Source organism: Boleophthalmus pectinirostris, unplaced genomic scaffold, assembly GCF_026225935.1.
Source record: "Boleophthalmus pectinirostris isolate CB_2022bp ecotype Guang Dong unplaced genomic scaffold, ASM2622593v1 HiC_scaffold_13, whole genome shotgun sequence".
NCBI lineage: Eukaryota > Metazoa > Chordata > Actinopteri > Gobiiformes > Gobiidae > Boleophthalmus > Boleophthalmus pectinirostris.
The window spans coordinates 18,142,657-18,161,518 of NW_026571036.1; the positions used below are offsets into that span (position 1 = coordinate 18,142,657).

Below are 18,862 nucleotides of genomic sequence, written 5' to 3' on the forward strand. Positions count from 1 at the left end.
GGCCAATCAAAGCCCGTGTTTAGGAAACCGGAAGTTGTATTATAAAACGTCGCGCTTCACACCCATCTGTTTTCATCTCGTAACGAAAGACTGCATCAGGTATTATGTCACCGTATTTTCTATAAAACAATATTATAAAACATATGCAACATAAATTTGTCATTACAGTACGTGTTTGTGCATTTGTCAGGTTAATTTACATGATTTGTGTTGCTATTGATCAATATCGCTTGTCATGTGACATACTTTCTCCAGCGTTAGATAATGTTTTACTCACTGTCATTATTAAATATATTTTTATTATATTCTAAATAGGCCTGCAGGTGACATCTCCACTTAGGTCATGCTTAAGGCAGTAGGACAAGTTTTATTCTCGAGTGGGCTGCAGAATCCCAAATTCACAGCCGCAGAGAAGCAGGTGAGACCTACAGCCATGTGCTCATGCAAGTTATCATCATGTAACAAATGAGTTTTTAACGAAACACGTTTAATAAACACAACTTTAGACCACAGCCAGTATCTTTTTGAATGTTCATAGTAATATATAGGCTAAAGCAGGCACTAGTCACATAGTTTGTTTCCTCCTTAACCACAAGCAACTATTTACAATAAAAAGCTGGGTTGCTTTTGATAATATCTGCTTGTGAATTTCAGTTTGCATTCATACCACTCCTTTTTTTTCCATGGTCCAGTAAAATAATCCCAGTGGAATTAATTTAGGTGTCTTTTACCTTTCATAGTATGTCTTTCATTAAAAGAAAGAACAAGAACATATGTTAAAACATTTATTCATGAATTTATTCTGTATTCTGCTCAGTTTTAACGAGGCAGTTAGAATCACGTGAAAGGTCAAAGTGTGCAGTAGGCTCAATGGAAGTAGTAGTTTGAAATCATATTATATAATTTTGAACTGAATGCTCCTATGCATATTTGGCGCTTTCTTATTATGAATATTGTTGTATCTTGCAGGGACAGGACTATGAAATCCGTACATATCATGCTACAAAGTGGGTTAGCACCTCCTTAACTGGGATGGAGTGGGATGCAGCCATGGGCACTGGTTTTAAGAGACTTTTCAAATACATTGGAGGCACCAACCAGAACAGTGAGTGAGTCTTCCTACAACACAAAAATAACAGTCTCCAATTTCCTAGGAAATTATGAACTTTCATGAAGCAGTTATGGACAACTCAAGAAGGGCAGACTTTTGCCCTTGCTCAGCAGTTGTAACAGTGCCACTGCCTTTGTTCTTACTCAGCAGATCCTACACCGCATTATTTATGAGCTTGTATATTGTTTATGCTGTGGCATTTACAGTGTGATGTGGAGGCTTGGGTTTAATCTTGAGTATTTGGCACCCTCTGTAAAAATCTGCCCACCATCTGCGCTCTCCATAATGTGGTGACAACTGTGTGCTTATGTACACATCCTGATGTAAATGTTTCCTATAAAATACATGATTACAATTCATCTTGCTGTGGTTACAGCATGTGTATATATTTGCACTATCATGTGAATTATATCAGTGCTTACAAAGTTTGTGTAATTTAAAGGTGCACTGTGTAACTGCCATCTGCTTGTCTCCATTCAGATGTTTTCGCATTACCAGGGATGTTCCACAGTTTTGCAATAAATGTATTTACCTTGAATTTATTTAATTAGAGGTGTTTTTATTTCTCCAAAAACAACCCTAAAACATGTGTTCTAACTGGTAGTAGGGTCACACACTGTAGCTTGGCCTGGCGGTATTACCTGCTGTGTTCATGAAGACCGATATGTTTAATGCCATATGGTGGAACATTTCAAGCAGTACCATCACCATGGACTAAAAACAAATAATGCATAATGCATCATCAAGTAAATCATATATTATGATATTTTTTTTATAATGCATAAAATATTAGTCTTGCTTTTAAATGTCATTAATAGTTGCATTGATACAGCTGGTGCTTCTGTTTTACCCTTCACTGTGGTGACTGCTGAGAGCTTTTCATATGTGTATGACTTAAATGGTTTACTTTGTTTACAGAGGTGAAGGTGGAGATGACGGCTCCTGTGTCCTGTTTTGTGGAGCCTGGAGAGGGGCCGACCTGTGAGTCCAAGTTCACTGTGTCATTCTACATCCCAGAGGAGCATCAGGCCTCGCCCCCCGAGCCCACCGACCCGGATTTGTTCATCGAGCACAGGAAGGAGTTCACTGCTTATGTCAGGTAACAATATTAGTGATTAAACAAAACCAGCTCAGTTTGATTCTTGTCCACCCAGTCAGAGATTTTACCCTCATAACTGGCTTATATGTGCCTGGTTATGAACACAATCTACAAAATTAAAATGACAGTGTTATATCTGAATTGGATTAACTTATTTTTATTTAAAAATAACTTTGACTACAAGTGCACAACTGGTGGTTTTGTATTCCTCCACTCTTTGTCTCACTAGGACCCATGGAGGTTTTTCCAATGAGCAAATGAAGCGTGATGAGCTCCTGAAACTGGTGGAGAGCCTGAAGAGAGATGGGGTGGAGTTTGTGGACCAGCCATTTTATGTGGCAGGTTACGACAGTCCATTCAAACTGACCAACCGCAGAAATGAGGTCTGGATCCTTCAAAAGAAGCCTGAGTAGTGAGATTAACAAAATCAAAAAAGTGTGCACTAAATAATTTCATAATAATTACTTGAGATTTGTATGTAGCTGACTAAAGGGATATTACTTGAGTTACTTAATCATGATTCCAGTTTAAAAGGTCACACTAAGCAACTATATGCAGCATGTTTACCGTCTACTTTTGCAATAAATTACTGCTACAGTGAGAAAATTATACATAGAGCAGGGAACAACCACAAGTGCCCTTATACTAAGGCAGCATTACTGTTTTTTGATTTAGTGTATTACAGGTTTGCCAAATATATAGGGAAAACTAATTACTGAATGTAAACACCTCTGGATGCCTTTCAGTACCATCAGCTTTCCTACTGTTTGATGTATTTGTTTCTCATTTTGTGCTCCCATTTATAATAACTAAAATGTTTTATTTTTAAAGTATTTCTTTTCTTAGCAACATCATGAGCTGCTGCTTATCCAAACTCAAAATACCCAGCTTTTTTAAGTTGTTTTGACAAATGTTTTGAAGTCTTGCTATTTTATATTGCATTTTAAACAGTTGTGAAACTTTAAAATTGTAAGTTACAAATGTTTAAAGGGAAAAATCACTATGATGTATTTCTATAAGAATAACATGAAAAACATAAATGTGTTTATAAATCTATAATAATACGTTTTTGCCTTCCTTCTTTTTTCCAACACAGCATCTGCCTTCTGTTTGATCCACACTGACACAATCACCTCCGTTTATACAGGATTGGGAGCAGTACAATGAGTAGGGATGGGTATCATTAAGAAGTTGCCAATACGATACATATCTTGATATAGTGTACTTTCAGTTCAATATGATATATTTCAAATCGATTCGATATGGTTCAGTAAAAAATAATAGCTAAATCATGGCTGTGATAATAAAAGTCTTTGTTAAACCCCTTATTGTGCAAAGTTAATATGAAACATACCCATCAAAACAGTGAAAATGTTAAATGTGTTGCAAAAATGAGTTTCCTTCTTCTAAACAAGCAACAGAACTGTAGCACTGTAACAAAATAATTTTGTAAAATATACCAAAAAATTATCTTGGCGCTATATCGATACTGTATTGTCACATTAAACAAGATATTTCAGTATTTTCACACACCCCCTAACAATGGGCATGTTGACTCGTGCTTTTCTGTGAGTAGTTTTTAGGACTCAATACTGTGATAATGAAATGCACTGAACCATAAATTCACTAACTTTATTATCTTATCTCAGCTAAATGCCAGAGTGTGTGTCTCATCACATGAACTTGTCTTTGCTATAGTGACCTTTCTGTGGCAGATGAAACCAAGCTACAGTTCACCTCCACTGCCCCCTCCTTTTATCTTTGTATCTATCTCTGTGTCTCCTTGCTGACATTTGCTGACTCAATTATTTTATTTGTGGAGGAAAATTTGCTAATATCGTGTTCAAGCACTCAGCAGAGATCATGGTCTCTATTTACACTGTATGCCTTATTTTCCACTTGTCCGTTGGCACTAAAACATTGCAGATAGGAAGCCTGCAGATTAATATTACCGTGTTATAACTGAAGAAACCTCTTTAGTCTGATAGAGAGTTGGAGGGTATGAGCAGGCGGTTTATGTGGAGGGCATGGAGTGAAAAGACTAAACTCAATTTTCAACTGACAGAGATTAAACTAGCAGGAACTAATCCATTGTGTGCAGGAGTGATACGGTTATCAAAAGCTATTGAATTGACGAGCACCAGAATGTATAGTGTAGGAAGTGTGTTATTTTTGGCATCAAATTTATGATTAACAGTTCTTTTCTAATGTTTTTGCATACTTCTCATTCTCAGCTAAAGGCCTTAAGGGGTGTATATCCTGACAATGCATGCCTTTGATAGTCTGTGGAAATTGTGGCTATAAAATATTACACCAACCTGACAATCTCATCTATAACATCATATAACTTGCTGTGATCAAAAGAAGCTCTCAACCATTAATAAAAGGTGCACTATGCAACTTTTCTTCAGTAGGGTCTGCTACCCTTTTGTCTGTAAGAAGATGTTATTGCCTTCAGTGTTTCACAATATGGCATTAAATTACAAATTACAGGCCAGATCAGTAGAGAAATTACCCCATTCACATTAAGAATATTTGTTTTTCAGGGTGTTTTAGAGCAAAACAAACACCAAGAGATCGACCAGTTTAATGCCATATTGTGAAACTTTCTAGAAAAAGTAAACTCCATGGAGACCACAAGGTACAGGCCTTTACCAGAAATGTTACAGTGTGCCTTTACTCTTTTGTTTAAAGGTACAATATTACATAAAATTGACTCTTGACTTATGGGCTCATGTTATAATCATCAAAACAGACCTGTAGTTGTGTTTTGTTTCATTCACAAGTTTGTGTGACACATTATTAGTCTGTCTGCATCTCCACAGCGCGTTTTCAGTGAGAGAAAAACTCTTAACTAAAAACTAAAACCTCCTAAATATGCAGGGTTTGTGTGTTAAATATGTGTGAACAAAACAAACCACAACTCCAGGTATGGTTGTGTTGAGGAAACATTACATAACAGATCAGAAACAGCATAATATGGGCCCTTTAAATTAAAATTATTTCCTCCTACAGCATGAACTGTGGATCACATCAGCTTCACTGCCCAGGCCTTGTTTTCTCTGGGGTGGAACTGTAAAACATCTTGACAATCAAGCAGAAACGCGCTGGCCTGTCAATAGTGTGATTATAGCGAGAGGGGCTGTATTGATCTGCACCTTAGAACCAGCTGTGTCTATATTGCACTGAGTGAGTTTTCTTGACTGGGATGAAGATTTTTAAAATGCCATTTACTGTATTGAGACATAAGTTAGACTTGATGAGGAGTTTTAGACTTGATGGACGAGTGTGGATCCCTTTGTGACAAGTTTAATGATGCAGGGATTTTGGCGTGACTGGACAGATGCCAGTGAATTATAAGATATAAAAGAGACTGGAAAGAGACAAAACATAGCCATGACTTTATATCACCTTGTTTAATTACACAGACATATACACATGAGCAACCAGCCTTCATTATGCCTTCGTCTTATTTTTTACGATTCATTTTTGCTGTTTGAGGCATGAGATGAACCCGACCCAAAGTGCTCAAGTAAGTCAGCAGTTGATTGGAGATTGGACAAAAAAATTATAACTTTAATTAAAAATTCACATGACTTTGCAATGCCCATAAGTCAAGTCAAATCTAAATATGAAGGGCAGTCAAAGGCAAAAACTTAAATATTATTGCATTTTAAACACCAATACAACTACATTTTGACCAATCTCTGTTCAACTGCTTGGACCAGGTCACTGAAGTTACAGCCCTGCTACTTTCAAATAAATAATATACAAAAAAAAAAGGAAAACCACTCCCTTTCAGCAAACACAGGGCTACTAAAATAGTACAAAGATTTTTGAGAATAAGTGAAATGTTACTTAAAACTCATTTCTCTTTATATGTACATACAGAACCATATAAAACTGCAAAAGGATAGAGTTATTCAGGCGATTTTAGCAGGTGAAAACAATGACAAGTGGCCACACCCTTCAGATTGTTATTTGTAATAACTTGTTTAACTTTTCAGCTCTTTGGTAACCATCATGATAACTAAAATAGACTTTCCTCTGTCATTTTAGCTTTACAGTTATACATATTTATTCCAAAACAAAACATGACATAATTTTAAAACAATCTTTAAAACAACAATACAAAGATAATGACTATGCACAATGCAAATCTACAAACTAAAACGAAACAACACAAATCATGTTTTAGAGTAAATTTGCAGTTAGGGTCAAGTCTTTGTACAATAACATTTAACTTGGTTGGCAGCGTCAAGCCCTCTGCAAAGTATCCCACAGAAGTACCACAATTTGCAGAAGAGCTACCGTTCTACATTCAAATCTGCCCAGGACGTTGCCTGCTACATAGCACCACTGCAAAGACTGTTTGTGATTGTTCAAAAGAAATGCATGGTTGGATGAGTAAATACACATTTTTGCCCATAAAGCTGAAATAATCCTGCTTTCTGACACAGCTCCCTTTATTCCTATTTATATTTACATAAGGTATCATTAACAAGAGCTTTCTAAAACTGCGGTAATAACATGTATTTTTTGTCCCATTTTAGACCTGGTTTAGACTATATTTGTTCTCAGTCTAGTCCTATTTGTACTTTGAAATCCAAATACTTTATTATTAGGTAGTACTTGGTTTAAGCCTGACCATTGCAGCTTTAAGAATCACAACTTCATAGGCAACAATGTGTATGAAGCAAAACATGATGCATTATTTAACCAAAAAAAACTAAGGAAACTGTTGAAACATTACTGAACCAGTGCCACATCTGACCTCCAAATGGAACAGTGGCGTGTCTTTGCTTGTGCCAGTCTTGGGGGCATACTCTAAAAGTTCATTTCTGTAAATCATAGTCCATCTAACTCCTGCTTTCTTCAGATAAAGTGCCATTGGAGTCATTGAGAGCTGAAAGGCTGTCCACTGCATCGTTGTACTCACTCTCCCCCCACTCTCCCTCTCGTTCACATATAACAGTCATGGGGCTGCTGAGTATCCTACTGCGGGCGTTGTACTTGCTACTGGCAGCAGAGGGCGGCGTGCGTGATCGTCCGTATTTCATCCCACTAAACGCAAAAGAGGGGGACGTGGGTGAGGGGAGGGGCACAGAGTCATAGCGGTTCCACTCCTCCGAGGGTCTTTTACTGCGGCCTGGTGATGCGCAGGGGCTGTGGGGGGCAAAGGAGGGCGATCCGGGGGAGGCAGGGGGTTCCAGGGCAGATTCGGAGCGTGTCCTCTGAAAGCGTGGGTCTGTGGAGCGCAGCATTTCTGCAGCGGACATGCGAAAACTGGTCTCGGAGCGGCTGCCCTTTTTCAGCAGTAGGGCTTTGAAGGTGTCGCTGCTGGTGGAGGATTTGCGCAGAGATCTCTGGATGGAGCTGGTCTGACGGGGCAAAGAAGAGGCCAGGCCAGTGGAGCTGCCTGTGGGGGTCACTGGGGGAGAAGAGGGGTGAGAACCAGGTCGTGTTCGCTCATCGTCTGACACACTGCGACCCAGGACCTTCCTCTTGGACCTGTGGGAAAGAGGCTATTTAGACAGGCTACCACTTTACAATAACTACACTTTAATTAGTCTTAATAAAGCATGAACAAGTAGTTTCAGATTCAGGCTTAGTAACTTCTAGATTAAGAGGTTAGGGTTAAGAGTTAGAGTATTAATTATTTAAGCCTGAATCAACCCTCCAATAGACAACTTGTGTTTGTGGTATTGCTCAGACAATTCCACAAGCGGGGAGAAAAAGTAATTTGTAATATTTATGGGCTTCAACTTTCTTCTATATGCAACATTTTGACGACTTTATCTCATTCAGTATTTAGTTTTAAATTATACTTTGTTACTCTTGCCAGCCCTGGTACTGCAGAAAAGGAAATGAAAGGAAGGGAAAATGGATCTGGGTTAATCAAGATGTCACAGGGGATTGTTAACTTCATCTAGTAACAGTATTATTATCCATCTAGAGTTCAGATCAGAAACAACAACCAATTTAAATTCATCTTAAGCCTACAGGATATGTCTTTCTTCAACTCATTAACTGGTCTCGCGACGCTTATGCATAGTTCCTCTGAGGATACAACACTCTCCAAATCTTCGTCCCAAATTTGCCATATGTTTGCGATGCCCCCAGCAATCACTCCACCGAATCAGTAATAAACAAAAGAGCAGCAAATGACACAGGAATAATTATAACAAGAGCTTAAAAATAATTGAATAATTTAGCATTCTCAATTGAGTGAGGGAAAACTGTCGATGCTGCTACTTCGCTGCTAAAAAGCTAAGACCAAGGCATAAAGAAATATATCAGAAAAAAAATAAACTGGGAATTGTGCCCAAAGCGGTTTTAATCACAAGACGACACTTCTGCCATTCTCAGCAGGAGTTTGGGGTTGTTGTTACCGCAGCCCTTATAACAACCATAAGGAAATAACAAAGCAGGGCAATTCTCTGAGAAAGCTATTGTGCCTTGTACTTACTTAACTGTTTAAAATGCATAGGTAGCAGCATTGCGAAGTAACAACGTTATTTAGGGGAGCATGCCTTTTATTTTGCCACTTTGAACCACTTGGTATGCGCCCCCTTTATGTCCTTAACGAGACGATAAAAAGCATGAAAACTCAGATCACTGATAAGAAAGAGGTTTGATCACAGAATTAAAAAGGACTTCAGGCAAGGTGAGACGTAATGCCTAATCCCACAGATTGGATCTAGTGAGAGAAATTGTACAGAAAAACCTGTGGAGGGTGCTGAAGGTCACAGAGAGACTGTGCAGTGATACGAGGTGTGCGCTGGTTTTTAAAGACTCAAACAGTTGCCCTAAATTCAACCTCTCAGAGCAGCAATTGTCTTCTATGGGGCATGCCACATTATAGCATTATGTAAGAGATTCATGCATGCATATATTAAAACACCTGAATCCAGTGAAGCGCAATGTAATGCTATATTCACTACTATGTTGTATCAGGGACTGAATAGATTTAAAAAAGACATTATTAGTAGTAATTTTAGCATTTATCTAAGCAGGAAAACAGAACAACTAAACATAATTTATAAGAAAAGAAAATGTATCATAAATATACCCAATGTCATTACTCAATTCCTTGGTTTAGAGAAATTTTGTGGGACTGAATTAGACCTGGTTTACACATCTAGCACTAATTCAATCTAGACTCCATAATTTCTTAATAAGAATTACATACATTTTTTAAAGATTCCTTAACCTTGCTATCCAAATATCGTCACAATAAATAATGATATAAATCATCATAATAAAGATATTGATTTTAATAACAACTCAACTGCTTAGAGATCTAGAAACCTTCATGAAATTCCCATAATTGATGTGTGTAAGAAATATTAGTCAATAACTTCAAAAAACTGCCTTACATTTATGATTCAAATAGCATCACTGGAAAATATAGATTGATTGATTTTAATAACACTGCAGAAAATCATTAGTATTTGAACTACAGAAAATCATTAGCATTTCAACTGCTTAGAGATCTAGTGCCCTTCTTGAAATTGCCATAATTAACGTGAGTAAGAAACGTGAATAACTCTATATTACATAACACACGTCTTCAGTAAAAGTGCGGTCAATAAAGCGAGTGTTGCCAGAGGAAGTAAAATCCCATGAAATGAAATCCTGCGATGGCTAAAAGGACTCTTGACTGCTGTGCCACGTGACCGTGAAACACAAACTGGTGTGGGCTGCATGAGAAATTTATGTCTCCTCCTGCTTTGAAGAGCGCACGTATGCAATATATGTCAGACTGGAGTGCACTAGAGCAGATAGACACTCACTCTCTCTGGTGGCCTCTAACCTAGATTAGTACCACGGGGTGTTGAGTAGTTTAAATATGGATGAAGCAACAGCCTTTTAAGTCAAAATGAGCGTAGCTAATTTGACTATATACACACAAAAATAAACAGTGAAGATACGTGCTTACTGATGTACAAACTGTTTATCCAGGGGCAACACATAGCAGCTAAATCTAATGCATACTCTGATATATGGGTTGACAATAGGTAAAGTTATGACAGCAGGGCAGATGATGAAGCATAGGGGGATAGAAATGGAAACAGAGAAATCATGTCCTGAAGGGTGATGTGGGGGAAGGAGCGGTCAAGTTCAGGGTTACGAGGCAGAGAGGAAAATGAGATGAGATGCTGACAGAGATACAGTGAGAGGAGAGACAGAGAACACATGATAACACACCGGAGCGGGCATGGTTAGGGTTTGACAGGAGTGAGTTTGCCCACCTGTGAATGACCGCAAAGAGGTCCTCCGTGGTTCTGGGACGGGAGGGCGTAGGGGTCACCATGCTCGCCCCTTTGGACTGAACTGGTGACGAGTCTGCCGTGCTGCTGGAATGAAATACCTCACCTAAGAAGAAATGACATTGTTACAAATATAGATCTCTTAATGTAGTCTTTCATCCTGCGTCTAAAATCAGAGGGGTAGCCATGTGTCCCTCTTACATCTTTGCCTGTTTGTATGTCCCTTAAGTGTATTCCTTCTTCTAGAGTTTTTAGCTGCTCTCCTCCTCCCCTCCTCTTCTCAACCTTCGCGCTCACGTCTGCAATTCGACTGCCTCAGCTGCTGCGGGCATCCTCCCCTACATCCTACTTACTCCCCCTCCCCTTTCTGATGTGACTAAGCCCCTCCCCCCTTGCCCTAAAACTCACATCTCCCCCTGGGATGGACAGGCACGGACCCCTCCCTTACCTAATACTGAGTTAGACTGGAGATTAACAGCAAAGATGAGAGGAAAAAAAAACATATTTGAAAATAAGGATGGATTGCTTCAGGGGGTGAGATAGACAGGGGGCTGGAGTGAATGAAAAAAAAACTGAGCAATGCAGGGGAAAATGGGACTGTGGCCATAGGAGCAGCACAGTACACAAAGTGAAAAGGATGAGCAAAGAGAGGAGATCCAAGAGGCTGCGGCACTGCTATCCCACTGATAAGCTGTGCCATTTCCACAGTTTTAAACCTTTTGAGCTTATTTTTTTCAAGTATGGATGGATGACAGGCATCCAATGGATAATTGACAACAAATATGGGAAATGTGGCAAAGTTTGATACTGATTTAGGTAGTTTTTTTAAGGGAAAGGGGTTGGGCTAGATTTACGAGGAAGGCGTGGGGGGTATGAATGAGAATTGTGATTTGGCCTTAGTGAATTGATCAATGATTTTATATTTTAAGTGTCTGGGATCTAACTTCAAAATGAGAACATGTTGACAGATACTTTAGCGCCCCATTTGAGTCAATGTCATACTTCTGTAGCTTTGCATAAAAGAAAATGTATAAATAGGAGTACATTCTATCTTGCAGTATAGGATATTTTGTTTACCGTATGTCTAGAAAAAATACAGTATAGCTCTTGTCACTCACCTGCGTCATCCTCTTTGGAGCTGACAGATCCACTTGTGCTGCTCGTTCCATCACCTTCCTCCTCCTCTTCCTCTTCCTCCTCCTCCTCCTCATCATGTCCATTGGTACACACACTCAACTCTGGGCTGATTGGAGCAGACATGTTGGAGTTTTCTTCTTGTGGGTCTGTCAATGTTTCGCTGCTTTCTGTTAAAGGCTCGGAGCTCTCTGAAGTTTCCCCATCTTCCTGCAGCCCATTTTTTAACTCAACTTCTTTTGTAAGTGAATCTGCCTGATCTTCTGTAGGCAAATGTCCATTTTGTTCTTGATTTTGACACTGCTCTATAAGAGGCTGGGGTGTAACTGATGGCATGAAGGGGTTTTTGGGTTTTTTGGAGACTGCTGGAGGCTGTTTGACAGGAGAGGTCTGTGGGGAGATTTGCATTGCGTCATGGTTATTGTAGTTGTCTTTACCATTCAAGTGTTGGTACTCATTGATGAAACTAGAGTCTAGAGACAACTCCTCTAAAAGCTTTGAGACAGGAGAGGGGGACGACTGGCGGGACACATCTTCAGTACAGTCATTTTGAGTGTCATTCTGGGGGCTGGAGTCATAACTTTCAGGTTTCGTGTCATTGCTGAGGTGAAAGTCTGTGCTGCTATCAATTTCTTTGTCAGGACGTTTTACTGATCGGAGCTGGACACTCTGCAGGGCAAATGGTGTGATGAGGGGCTTGGGTGATGGCATAGCGTTATCGGACAGAGCCTCTTTGGGGGGCTGCTGCTTTGGTGTTGGGACAACAGATTGAGAGGAAGATGACGCGACAAAGGGAGCCAGTGGCGGCGGCAGAGGGGGATCCACATTGGGGTATGGGGGTGGAGGAGGAGGAGGACTGAAGCTGCCATTGAAGGATGAGCTGGGGGGGATTAGAGCATTAGGGGATGGAGGAGGAGGAAACTCAGGGGAAGTGGAACAGGCAGGGGGCGGGCTTAGTGTCTGGGCTGGTGGGGTGGGTGGTAGTGGCGGAGGTGGTGGAGGAGTGGGAGGGGACGAGGGAGGCAGAGGGGCAGGGAAGAGTGGTGGGGGACTCAGAGGGGTTGTGGGAGCAGAGGAGGAGAAGACAGGCAGTGGGGGTGGTGGAGGAGGAGGAGGTGGGTTTTTGAGAGAGTCTGACGTGTTGGAGGACAGAGAAGTAGATGAAGAGGACATTGACACAGAGGAGATGAGGGAGGACTTTCTCTCTGGGACTTTGGGTTTTGGAGGGCGACTCCCTGAAGGGGACATGGAGCGGACGAATGAGGGTACAGGTGTCCCGGCGGTGGGTGTGTTGGACTGGCTGGAGTAGCCACTAGAGGGAGAGGTGAGTCTATGTACTCTGTCAGGTGAGGTTTTCGGCTTCACTGCCACTCCCTGCTGAGCTGTAGGAGACTGTACATTGTTATTGTCCCCATTGTTTTGGAGATCTCCAGAGTTCACCCCTGTTGAGACAGTCTCTGTGGAGGTGGCAGCAGGAGACTGTGCCCTCTGGTCAGTCTGGCCTCGAGGGTAGTCCATGTAGTAGCCCCAGGACTCTGCGTAGTCTGAGCGCAGGCTGCTGGTCTCGCTCTGAGCAGGAGTCACTTGGCAAAGTGAGTACATGTTTGAAACTACACCAGAGTGCACTCCCAGCGACGCTGCTGAGCTGCCAGCACTGATGCTGCTATGACTGCGCGGCCGCAGCACCCACGGGTCGTCATAGTCACTGCTCGGGCTGTGGGAGGGTGATGAAGGTGATGCTCCTTTTCCTTTGCCTGCTCTCAGTCCCATCTGTAAGCTCTGCTGCAGACTGGCGATGAGGCTCTCATTGAGCACAGACTCAGAGCCTCCGCTGATCGCACTCACACCTCCCAGGGGCTTCTTCTCCCCAGGTCTGCGTCGCAGAGAGTCTGTACGGGCTGGGGGCAGAGGCGGCTTCTTAGATTTGCGCAGAGAGATGCTTCGGGACAGAGATTTATCACTGTACAAACTTGTAGAGTCCTCATGATTGGCCAGCTCCCGACACTCGTACATGCTGTGTCTAGTGGCCCGTCCGATGGCCGCCCCATGGCCACTGCCGTGGCTGCGTGAGCGCAGGCCTGAATCCAGGTGCATGGAGGTGAAGTAGCCATCGTTGTCCTGGGAGTAGACCGAGCTGGAATCTGTGGTGGTCCTGGAGGAACGGTCCAGGCTGCTGTACAGCTGGTTTATGGGTGTGGAGCAGCTGGAGGTCAGTGAACGATGTGGGGCCACTACATTTTCAGGTGTGTCATAGATCCACTGCTCCTCTGGCAAACAGGGAGGTGTAGGGGCCAGTGTACTGTGGCTGTGTGCACTGCTGTCTGAGTGTCCAGACTCACTCGTTGGGGCAGTGCCCGCACTCTGAGCTTTAGACACTGGAGTGGAAGTGGCCAGAGCAGGACAGGTGCTGCTGTGACTGAAGGGTGCAGGACTGGATGTCAGGGTATCTATGCTTGATGCCACACTAAGGGGGCGACCGTTGGGTAGAACTATTGCAGTGGGCGGGCTATGCCCAGATGAGTTTAATGTAATGACCTCAGAGGAGCTGGACATCATGGCATTTGGAATGAGAGAGGTGGAGTACGCTGCATGAGGGGACACCACACAGGCCGGACCTCCACCCCACTCACTGACCTGGCTCCCTCTGACCTCTTGGGACTTGGGACGGGGCAGAGTGCCTGTTCTTGGGGCACTTCTCATGTGAACCGCTGTATCATCCACCTGAAGTTTGCCAATGCGGCCCTGTGGTGTCCCGTGCTCTTCTGATTTAATGGGGGTGCTGCTGTAAATGGGATCAGCACTTAGAGACACCCTGGCACCCCGGGGCAGGCTGTGAAACCGGGACACATCTCCATTATACTGAGGCATCATGACTATCCCAGAGCTGTCTGTACTGGAGATGGATATACTTCCAGTAGAGGATGAAGCTGAAATCCCTGCCATCTGTGCAGCAATACCCTGTCCCCTTTGTGCGCGGATCCTCCTCATGGACGGAGGGACTATTTTCACCTCCTCTGTCTGAGAGCAAGAGTCTCTAGTCACTGACCTCCGGAGCATTGAGTTCATACTTCCGGTTCGCCCCAAAGTGGAATATTGTCCCGGGATGAACATGGAATGAGGTCGTGCATCCCCACAGCGTCCTGGTGGTGCTGATAAACAGTAAGAAAAAGCAAACAAGTTCAGTACATTGAAAATATTACTTTTCTACCTTATTGACAAAAGTTTAGTTAGTATGTTTTCTGTTCTTGATCACAATTTAATTAGCAACCTCTGCTTGACATGCTCTGGCTTGCATTACAGTGGAACAGGCAAAACAGAAGACACATTCTCATGATTATCAGGCTCAAAGTCTATTAGAGAATGAAAACTGTCAATTTGGCCTTTAAACAGGTGAAACTGAGCAAACACAGAAATGCAGGGAGACATGCACAAGCAGGGTCAAGTACGCAGAATGCAGACAAAAATAGAGGTGAAGACACAAACACTAACACGTACCAGAAAAACACACAAATGGCCCAAAAACTGGCTAACCGGACTGCCTTCTGTTTGCTATTGTCTTTGAATTCCCCAACATCTTTCCTCTCCTCTTCCTCTGTCCTGAGCATCACACACATTCTCTCCTCTTCTCGCTAAAGACCAGAGTGACAGCTTGGCTCGCCTCTGCTGCTACTGCGATAGATTAAGCTGCAGGTCTAGTACTTCCCAGGCAGCATCAGAGCAAGAGGAGAGAGAGAGGGAAGGATGGGGACTATTACCCCAGCCCAGTAATCATGACATTCTGAGCCAGTTGTCAGCTGGGCTCACACCAGACTTAAAGCTCTTTTTCTATCAGCTTTGATTTTATCGCAGTGGACTTATTCTTTGCTTCAAAAACAGTGCCATCCCACAGTGAACATGTGTAAATAAACACATGGGGTGGTCAACTGAACTGCGCCAGTTAAGGGAGCTCAAAAAGACTAAGAACTTTTGTAAAAGGAAGTCAGAAAAGGCATTTCACTTTTATATTTGCAGTTTTATACTTTGTCAATCACTACAATCATCAGAAGTTAAAAATGTACAGCATGTTTTAGTTCAAATATCAGCTAAACACACATTAAATAACTAAACCAATTCCAAGCTTTAAGAAAGGGATAAAATGGGGATTACGCAAAAATGTAATTCATAAAAAAACAGGCTTAAACCAGTTCAAATGAAATCTGGATAATAAATAGGAATTCAATCAAGACTGGAAGTGCAAAAGGCTGACCCAGAAGAAAGCCACAAACCAGCAGCAGTATTCATCAATGTAAAATGAATAGGAATGAGACACACACAAATGATAGCACTGTACACAGATAAAGCACACAAAGTATGGCCCAAGAATTCCCCAAATCAACCCAAAAATCGATTAAAAAGAAAAGGTCCATCATGACAGAAGCACGTAAACGTATAACCATTACAGAACAACTACTACAGCTAGAACTACAGCTACCACTACTTGCACTATGGTCTATGGACAGTGGAGGGCGCTACACGTTGCCACCACATTCACCCATACCTAAATCCAGGTTGAAGTTGTCTGGCAGCCCTGATATAGTCTTTCTGCGTTTGACCTTCTTGGGCCTTCGGGACACGGTGTCAGTGTTAATGAGGGAGCGCCGGATGCTTGCCTGTCGGTCAAACACTTCGCCTGGAGCGCGGGAGAGCGAGAGCGAGGCAGGCGCAGACATAAGCAAACAGTCAACAGTTAGTTATAGGGAAAACTTCACATGCACAACGGTTTCTTGTTAAATAAAACATGCATTCTGCTTTTTGACAGCAGCTTTTAAAGAGTAGTGCCAATCTTTGCTCGTGGATTCAAAATATCAGTCTCAAATAGTAGCATAAATCATGAAGCAAATAGGCTGAGAATATTTATGGCTAAATCTAAGAAACTGATCCATTTGCAAAGTTTGAGACATTTTCACTTTTTAAAATTCAGTGCTGAGTGTTACATTATTGTTTGTATATTCAGTTGAGATGTGGAAAGTGGATGTTAATAAGAATCGCTGAACAGGGTTTGGGTTTTTCAAGACATGCAGATGCAAGGTAAGAGATTGTCGGCATATAGTGGTGTCTGGCCTCAGCAGTGGACAGGCATCATGAATGTAGAGAACAGTCTAAGGGCAGACTGTCACGTTAACACTTGGTGACAAAAAACCCTCTGATCTTGCCCAGTGTCTGTGCTTTAGCCTCGTTCACTCAGTAATGCAAAGTGACAGCAGATGAAGTCAACAGTGATTTGTGAGGAGAGGAAACACATTAAGGCTTCATTAGTGTCTGTGGGATCATGGGCCCACAGGAAGATTGACTGTGACACAGGCAAAATCAGATGGTTATTGTAAACTGACAATTTGAATTCAATGTGGTATTGGTCATTTATTTATAAATCATTCCGTAACAATATATTTTCCAGAATGCTTTGTATTGACTACACTTATATTATGTTTGTACCACATAGGGATATCACAAATTTAAAATCAAACTTTTTGCATATAGAAAATTTGAATAATGTAAAAGTAAATATAAATATCTTACAACATCATGCCCAGCTCACATAGTAACAAAATGCTCCATACTCAAAAAGAGCCTCTTGGGAACAATTTGCAAACACTCAGATATGCATCCGAATTCCTAACCTTGGATTAGCCGTCAAACTAATTTAAACAGACAAATGCACACAACCAGAAAGGACGGTCAGGTGCAAAGGGGGCTTTATTCAGATGGGAATAAACTGAGTTCTTTGACAGAGTGGAGTTGGTACAGTGTAGTTTAAATTTTAAACCACTTTTTTCATATTCATTTTTTCAATGATATGTATGCAAAATTTCTTATGTAAAAATTGATATGATGGAGCATACCTGTTACATTAATAGGAACAATGTCAGTGGGCACAGCCTGAGCAGCCTGTCTCATCCTCTCCTCAGGCGTGGGGAGGGGTGTGGCCTTGGTCCAAACCACTTGACCGTCCACCTCTGACCCCTCCCTGTCCTCAACACAGCCCTGAGGAGTCTGGGACCTCATGGACAGTTGGGACTTGTCATCTTCTGCTGATGATGTTATTGACTGGATGTGAAAAAACAACAATGAAGTGTACATATAAAAATATAAAGTATAAAAAAATCAAGTTACAAAATAAAATCTGCAAGAATATTAACTGTGCAAAAGGAGCACACCTTACAATGATATTACATTCACCTTTGCAAGTCAGTGGAGTGGTAAACATGTTATGGCCCCGTAAGACATGTAAACTTGTGTACTAAAGGCACTGCAACACCACATATTGCCACTAGATGGAAGTATGGCACTCCTAACTAAATCGTATGTGGAGCCTAGAGGACATTTTCTACAAACTCTCACATACTAGTAAGTACACACCTTCTTGTCATTGTCTTCATCCTCCTCGTCCTGGACGCTGCCCGTCTGTAGGGGGTCTGAGAATGTGGGACCCTGAGAGTAGTACTGGGAACTCCGAAAACCATCCTTCCTCAGTTTGTCACATTCTGAAACACAGAGAGCAAGAAATTCGTTAATAATTGAGTCTGTTCTATTTTGTCTAAGTCAATATACATTATTGTATTATTTTAATGACATGTTACATTGTGCTTTGTAGTACTATTTCAATGTTTTGGTGTTTTCTGGAGCTATACAAGTTGCTTGCTTCAGCACTTCATGTATATATGTGTGTTTATCTATATCTATCTATCTATCTATCTATCTATCTATCTATCTATCTATCTATCTATCTATCTATATATATATATATATATATATATATATATATATATATATATATATATATGTGTGTGTGTGTATATATATATATATATATATATATATATATATATATATATATATATATATATATAAAACTAGTGGTTACGGTGAACATTAACTATTTAGATGAATTTGCTTGGGTGTCACATGACCACAGACGTCATTGGAAGCTGGCAAGCACTGCTCACACCTCTCCTCACCACCTGCTGTTTCGGCGGTGATGCGGATGAATGGAGATGTGTGATATTGTAACAGACAGCCCACTACATGAGTAAATGCACATGGGAGGGGTACAGTCTGTCAAACACAGATGGAGGAGCTGAGCCCCTGCACAGTTCAGATACTTGAGGTACTACTACTACTACTCCAAAAAATATAGGGCTGCACAGTTTGCAATTAGGTGTATGGAGGCCTGGTTAAATTTTCATTTATGCCTAATTCTTCATCAAC

The 18,862-nt window shown here is 41.5% G+C and overlaps 2 protein-coding genes across 6 annotated transcripts in view; one reads left to right on the forward strand and one right to left on the reverse strand.

Annotated features, from left to right (window-relative positions):
* The first annotated feature begins 17 nt into the window (after positions 1–17).
* Positions 18–3,536, forward strand: hebp2 (heme binding protein 2). Its single transcript, XM_020918356.2, has 5 exons — positions 18–99; positions 316–418; positions 970–1,105; positions 2,030–2,210; positions 2,440–3,536. Exons 2-5 carry the CDS (start codon positions 344–346, stop codon positions 2,621–2,623), a joined length of 576 nt encoding a protein of 191 aa, XP_020774015.1. The 5' UTR covers positions 18–99; positions 316–343; the 3' UTR covers positions 2,624–3,536.
* Positions 3,537–5,622: 2,086 nt separating this feature from the next.
* Positions 5,623–18,862, reverse strand: part of nhsl1b (NHS-like 1b) — an 85,095-nt gene continuing 71,855 nt past the window's right edge. For 4 of the 5 annotated variants that reach the window (XM_055149241.1, XM_055149244.1, XM_055149242.1 and 1 more), the window contains exons 3-8: positions 18,014–18,138; positions 17,497–17,701; positions 16,155–16,286; positions 11,602–14,766; positions 10,466–10,589; positions 5,623–7,721 (exon numbers count right to left, since the gene is read on the reverse strand). In XM_055149241.1, coding sequence (XP_055005216.1) covers positions 7,070–7,721; positions 10,466–10,589; positions 11,602–14,766; positions 16,155–16,286; positions 17,497–17,701; positions 18,014–18,138 — 4,403 coding nt within the window. In that variant the 3' untranslated portion in view covers positions 5,623–7,069. The remainder of the gene's footprint in view (positions 7,722–10,465; positions 10,590–11,601; positions 14,767–16,154; positions 16,287–17,496; positions 17,702–18,013; positions 18,139–18,862) is intronic. The other variant, XM_055149243.1, reaches the window with a different exon arrangement.